The 6,907-nt window shown below is 51.9% G+C and overlaps 1 protein-coding gene across 2 annotated transcripts in view; it reads left to right on the top strand.

Moving 5' to 3' along the window:
- Msi1 (musashi RNA binding protein 1) overlaps window positions 1-6,907 on the top strand; it is a 27,862-nt gene that overhangs the window by 1,991 nt on the left and 18,964 nt on the right. For both annotated transcript variants that reach the window (XM_017800020.1, XM_008840534.2), the window contains exons 4-5: window positions 2,441-2,482; window positions 4,033-4,125. In XM_017800020.1, coding sequence (XP_017655509.1) covers window positions 2,441-2,482; window positions 4,033-4,125 — 135 coding nt within the window. The remainder of the gene's footprint in view (window positions 1-2,440; window positions 2,483-4,032; window positions 4,126-6,907) is intronic.

Raw genomic sequence — 6,907 nt, 5'->3', positions numbered from 1 at the left:
CCCCCCTCCCCCCCCCCCCATGACTTTGGTCAATGAGCTCTTTGCTTTGTGTAGGAGACACGGACCTTCTTTGCCCTTACAGGGGATTTATGAGCTAGCTAGCTTGCTTGGGGAAAGAGGAAGAAAAAAGAAAGCTCTTCAGAAGACTAGATCTTAGGAGAAGCTGCTTGTTGGCATTCAAACTCCTGGAACATTTTGCTTCTGTCCCACTGTTCCCCAGTGTCTTGGACCCTGCAGGGGGCGCTGGTGGAGGCCAGCTCAAGGGGAGAAGGAAAAGGAGAAAATCAGAGGAGGGCTCACTTGGTGATGGGGGTGTCTGTCTGCCAGGGCTTGGGACAGTGTGATCTCCTCTCTCCACACTCCCCGATTCTCCCCCAGCCCTGGGCCTCCCTGCTTGGGTCAGTCACTGGCTCCTGTTTACCTGCAACAATGGCTGGTTGTGCCCAAGAATTTGTTAAATTACGCCTGTCCCCAGCTCCTGTTATCTCTTCCCAGTGGCTCCCACTCCTGTTCGAAGCAATGAGTAAATGAGGCCAGGCCTCGACTTTGCCTGCTCTGAAAGGATCTTCTTGGCTCAGCCTGAGTGACCCAGGCTGGGAAAGAAGAGACAGTGGCCTATTGTTTTTGGTGATTATCTGCCATCAAGCTGCCTGTCCTACCATCCCCTGTCCTCAGAATGCACTGATGGCTTCTGCTTCAGGAAGTGGAGCTCAGGGGCTGGGGCTCAGGGCTGAAAGAGTGGAAGACTGATAAGGGGAAAGAGAGAGACAGAGAGGAAGGACCTTCAGATGGGTGCCTTAGGAGATGGGGACTTGCTGTGGGCAAGGGCTTTGTGTTCAGCATCTCTGTGTTGAGGAAGGGGGCAGGAAGGAACTTTACTGTGGAGAGTCTATTTTGGGTTGTGACTTTCACCTTTTATTTACTTGTTGGGTTTTATTTATGTTGCCATCTGTGAGGCAGAGTGGAGGTGGAATGTGTGTTGGGGATTGGGGGTGTGGGTCTGGGGGAGTGTGCTTGGGTACTGTCTCTCCATCAGGACCTGTGCAAGGGACTGTTTGGGATATGTAGGGTGGCTGGGGGAGCTGCATCTAGGGTAAATAAAAGGATGAAAATGCCTATAGAGGTATGAAATCAAAACTTCAAATGGGCAGTGGGCAGTTTGGGTTTTCCCTAGAGCCCAGAGAACCTTTACTAGAGAGGGGACATTGTCTTGGTGCGGATTTTGGAGATTCCATCTCTGGGCAAATTCCAGTAGGGGAGCTGGCAAGAGGCTGCTTCCTGGTCTATGCCATGCAGGCAAAACTGGAGCCAGTTGCCTAGAATGAGGCTGAGTTTTAAGCAGAAGGAACTTTGGCAAAAGATCTTGCCTGTGATTGGCTGGTAAACTTCTAAATGATGTCCAGCCTTGTAAACAGCAAGAAATTGGCATAACTAAACCTCATAGGTCCTGTCTTGGTCATGATGTCTAGTGTCCTATCTTACTGTTTGTTTGCATGGCTGGAGCACCCAGGAGTACCCAGGTGCATCTTGATTTTTCCCTCCCCTCTGGTTGTTCACAGCCAAGGGCAAAGGTAGCTCCTGGTAATAGCACCTTTGTTTGTGCAATGAAGGGAAGTTCACAAAGGGCCGCTTTCACCCTGGCTATCTTGTTTGATTCCCCCACAGCTGCCCTTGGGAAGAGTGGGTGTGATTGCCCCCACTTTGCAGATGAGGGAACTGAGGCCCAGAGAGGCAGGTGAAGTTACTAAGATTACACAAGCTTGGCACCCAACCCAATGTTTCTAAGTCCACCCTTTGATATGACCAAGATTGCACCCACCTCACCTGGAGCCTAGCTGCCATATCAATTCTCTGCTTGCAGCCTCTAGGAGGGCCATTAGAGGTTGGAGGTAGTGACAAAAGAACTATGTCTATTGCCTGTGGGTCAAAACTCTTGAGAACCTTGTAGTTCTTTTCAGGCAAAGAGTATTTCTGTTTGTAAGCTTTCAAAGTCAGAATTACATGCATTATCTAAACAGGTAATGACACTGTAACCTATGTAAAGTCAGCCCTCAATGTACCTGAAGAAATAAGATTTGACTTATATTATTTTTGGTTCTTACTGTGAGCTAGACACCATGCCAAGTGCTTTTTCTGCATTATTTGAAGTAATCTGCAGATGATCCTTTGAGATAGATGCTATTATTTGTCCATTTAGCAAGTGAACTTGACCTTGAGACTCAGAGAAGTTAAATAACTTGCTTGCCCAGCGTCTCAGAGTTGGAAAGCAGTGTATGTAGGATTTGAACCCAGCAGCTTGCTTAACAACCAAGTTCTCCTGCCCAAAGCTGTTGTGGTTTCTATTACCTCAGTGTCCTGGGATAAAAGGGGCTGGAGGATGTATGGTCACTATTTGAAATGTGATAACCAAGACCCCGTCTACATCTCCCTTCTCTTTCAGATTGACCCCAAGGTGGCCTTTCCTCGCCGGGCACAACCTAAGGTACAGACTAGGGAGTGCTGGGGGAAGCTCTGTTACTGCAAGGAGCACTGGGCAGTAATTTTCCTTGCATTCTCTTCTATCGAAGCTGCTTCTGGAACCTCTGGAGTGTTTCTGGAATGTGCTAGAGTGGGAACAGGGGCTATCCGTGGTCTGTAGAATGAAGAGTCTATACAGCTTTGCATCTAGACTCTGAGATGGACAGCAGATAGGGTTTTATGTGGTGGAAGAAAGGAAGTCCTTCATTGTCCTGTATTTGAAGTGGGTACAATTTGGACTCTGAATCTAATTCTGACCTCATAGATCACAGTCTTTGGACCCTGAGCCTTGGGGGAGAGGGGCATTCAAACACAGGGTGGGCTTGTCCTAGACCTGGACCAGAGAGCTTACTGCTTACCCAAAGTCATCCTCCTGTCTCTGGTTCAAGGTGTGTTGGGCTTGTGGGGGAGAAGGGGGAACCCATGGAGCATGGCACCTGTTGTGTTTTAACTTGAGTATCTGTGGTAGTTCTCTCTTTCTCTGGTTTTCTTGTAGAGCAGGGGTAGGCAGAAAATGAATTTCTGAGTTGAGCAGAAGGGCATTCAAAACTTGTGGTACAGGGCAAGGACCTTACATCTGAGTCTATACATCTTGGCAGCTGGCCAGATCTTAGTTTATAAGCCACAGTCTTAATGGGGAGAGGAAGAAAGAACAGTTATAGTACAGGGAGTCAGGACCCCTGAGTTTGCTGACATTATCGTAGGACTGGTTTCTTCTCTAGGAAATTTCAGTTTCTCCCTTTACATGGGGAGGTATGGTTGATGGGAAGTAAGGTGCTCCGAAGTTCTGAGCCATGAATTCCATCAAGGCTGCCAGCTCCTGCCAGGGCAAAGAGAGAGGAACAGTTTTAGGAGACAGGAAAGGGGCATCTCTGGAAGGGTTCCAGCAGAGGGCCTGAAAGCAATTATGAAGCAGGTATTCGAAGGAAGCCGCACCAGGGAGCACATGGTCGGAATTGGGTTAATTCCATTAAGCAGTTTGGTGACAGAAGGTGCTTTAGTGTTAGGATGGGGCTGGGAATTGCCTCGGATTAGCCATGCGCTCCTGGGGTAATTAGGACCATGTGTTCTTCCTAAAACAGGACTGGGGCCACAGGGCTGCCAGAGGTTGGGTTGGGAGGAAGGTTGATGAAGAAAATGTTGGAGTTAAGTTCAGGGCCACCCTGTGGTGGCCTTGATGTCCTCCCAGGAGGACTGGTGGGGTCTTCATGCTAGGCAATGGGTCCGGGCCATTGGCATGCTCCCTTCCTTGTATAAGTCCTTAGGGAAGGCATTTTCCAGACACAGACCCCAGGGAGGGAGGCACACTCAAGCCAAGCAGGGTATGGGGTACACAGCTGCCCATGACAGGCCCAGAGGCAGGAGTCCACGGGGGAGCTTGGAAGGGGGCCTTGGAGAAACTGGGGCCACAGAGAGCTTGTCAGCTGGCATCCTAGCAGGGGGGCCCCAAACCCCTGCTGGTGGCAGTAGGCCATAGGACTCAGATGCCCACTTTCTCATTCCCTCCCCTAACAGATGGTCACTCGAACGAAGAAGATCTTTGTAGGGGGGCTGTCCGTGAACACCACGGTGGAGGATGTGAAGCAATATTTTGAGCAGTTTGGAAAGGTGGGTCTTCACTGGGGGTACTTGCTGGGCCTGGGAAAGCACCAGAGAATGGATCAGTAGCAAGCTGGGGGTGGGAGGTACACAGCCAAGTCATCCTAATTCCTGAAAAAGGCAGTGGAGGCCTGGGCTCCTCTGTGGGTGAGGCCAGGCCAAGCCAGAGTCTGGACTCCTGTCCCATCTATGGGCCTCAGACCCTGGGCATCTCCAGGGAGAGGAAGCCATAGAGTAGAGTCCCTTTTGTTATCCTTCCCTTGTATTTTTCTCCTGCTTATCTTCATTCTCCCAAGGGAGGAGGTGCTCCTGTAAGCCAGTTCAATCCAGTCATTCCCTGGCCTCCTGGGAGCTTGCACCTGTCCAGGCCACGGACAGCTGCACCTTCCTTCCCCCGCCCCTTCCTGGGAGGATGATGATAAGGAGGCAATAAATAAGAATCCCTATTGAGTTCGGTACCCTGCTTGCACAGGTGGGGAGATGAGGGGGCACTACTGATCCCTTAGGTATTGGAGGAACTGAAGAAAGCATCCCAAAGTCTGCTCTGGCCCAAATGTCTGGCTCTCAGCTCTCAGGTGCCGTCAAACTTTAGTTTCTGGGCCTTGTGAAAAGGTAGGCGGGGTGGTACTGTCAGACAATAAGGTGACTCCCCAGAAGAGTAAGCAATATGAACTTTAAGGGTCTGCGGGAAAATGGCAAAGGGGTCTAGGTCTGAAGTGCAAGGGTGAAGCTGGGCTGCGTCCTTGAATGTTTCAGGTGACACAGGCCAGAGGTTGGGTCTGATCAACATCAAGGCATGTGAATCCCTAGCAGGCCAAGCTGGACCCGGCTGGGGCAATAGATAGGTTTGAGCTGTGGCTGGTTGTGGGGTCCGCAGGTCAGAGGATGCTGACGTGTAAGGGCCAGAGGCCTCGGCTCTGGCGCCTCCGTGGGGACCTGGGTCCAGGATGCGGGGCAGGCCAAGCCTGGGCCCCAGAGGGAAGGGCGCTCCTGGGAAGCAGCAGGCCCGGCTCGGCTCCGGCGGGGTGTCTTTGTGTCTGAGCACCGAGCATTAGAGCTCGCACTAATCTGATCCAGCAGCTGTGATTGGAGGCCGCCTGCCCCCGGGGCCGGCGTTGCCGTGGCAACCGGGCCCCAGGAGAAGCCGTCAGCGGCCGCGTCTTTTGTTCGGGCCTAAATCGGCGTTGGCATGTGAAACCGGCCCGGGGAGGCCAGGGGGAGCTGGAGAATAGGCTGCCAGGGAGCGAGGGGGACAGCCGGGAATGCCAAGGGCCCCGCGGCAGGGGGCCCCCCGCCCGGATTGAGGGGCCGCCGCCGAGGGGGGAACAATGGTCAGCCGCCATGGCTGCCACTCAGGCTTAGCCGCCGCCGAACTTGGCGGCTCCCACTGGTCAGCAGGCCTTGGTCGCCTCCCCTCCCCCCCCAAACTCCCCCTGCCCCCAGGTTCCCATGGAGACCAAAGCCTATTAAGGACACTGGGCTGGGAGCCTCCCTCCGTTCAGCTGGCCCCAGGAGGACACACCGATGGGGGTACCCTGGACCCCCAGCCACTTTCCTTGGCCCCTGCCCTGGCCTCAACCCCATTGTCCCACTGGGGGTATGTCCAGCCAAAGCCCAGATTGAAGGATGTTGGGGACCCAGGGATATTGAATTTGGAAGGTTGGATGGAAGAGAGCCGGAGGAACTGGATTTGACCTCAATCAGTTTGTGGGTCGGGCAAGAAACTCAAAGCTGCAGGATTAAGGAGGAAGGTGTGGCTGGTTCTGCTGTTCATTCACTCATCCATTCAAAAAATAATTAATTGAGCACAAGTCAAGGTGCTCAGTGGAATAGTGATCGCATTTATAACTAACGCATGCTGTCCTCATGGAACCTTAAAGCCACTTTGAGCTCCCTAGCTTGGCCACCCTCCCCCATTATGACTTGTGAGCAAGTTCCTCCATAATAAAGATAATAACAGTGGTTATTTATTGAGTGCTTCCTGAATCCCATGTACTGACAGTTAAGAGTATTCTATGCATTCTTACACTTAACTCCTCCATAGGAAATGGTCACTGTTTATGCCCATTTTATAGACTGAGGGGTCAAAGTCATAGAGACCTAAAAGCCAATGACCCAAGGTCACCCAGCCAGCAAACACAGAACCCAGGATTCCAGCTCAGACCTGCCCTATTCTAAGTTTGTTCTTTGATCAAAACCCTTTTCTAGGTTTCTGTTTTCCTCTGCTTAAGCTAGGGATGAGATGTGCTGAGCCAAAGCGGCCTGCCTGAACTGATTTGGGGTTGGGCATATGAATAGGGTCAGAGGGATGGGAGTGAAGATGGCAGCCTATGGCAGGAAGGTCCTTGGGAAGGAAGGCTATTTTTCCCTCAGATTTTTCAGGAATCCCACTGCCTTCTAGTTCCATGGAGTTCTGGGGTGGGGGGGGGTCAGGGGGGTCGGAGGAGAGGCCTGGTACAGATGGATGCAAAAGGAGAATTTGAGAACCACCTTAGTTCTGGGTCTGTACTTGCTGCTGTAATGAGGCAGGAAAGGTCCCTTATAAGATGGATGAAGGGCCCAGAGTAGAGGAGTATGGGAAGAGGACTGTGCCTTCTAGTCTGAGGACTTTTCTCTTTGAATGGCTTTCCATTTGGGGTTGGATCAGTGGCTCTAGTGCTATGTGAAGATGGGGATTGGGAGTTGGGGTTGGGGGGGCTGTCAGAGGTGGCCCCTAGGGTGGACCATAGGCAAGAAAGTGGCATGGGATGCTGGCAGAGGGAAAGTAGGTGAGACTGCCTTTGGTTTTCCA

The sequence above is a fragment of the Nannospalax galili genome, unplaced genomic scaffold (assembly GCF_000622305.1).
Source record: "Nannospalax galili isolate Female #2095 unplaced genomic scaffold, S.galili_v1.0 scaffold911, whole genome shotgun sequence".
In the NCBI taxonomy this organism is placed as follows: Eukaryota; Metazoa; Chordata; class Mammalia; order Rodentia; family Spalacidae; genus Nannospalax; species Nannospalax galili.
Note: the sequence above shows the minus strand (reverse complement) of the source record. Positions and strands in the feature narration are given on the sequence as shown.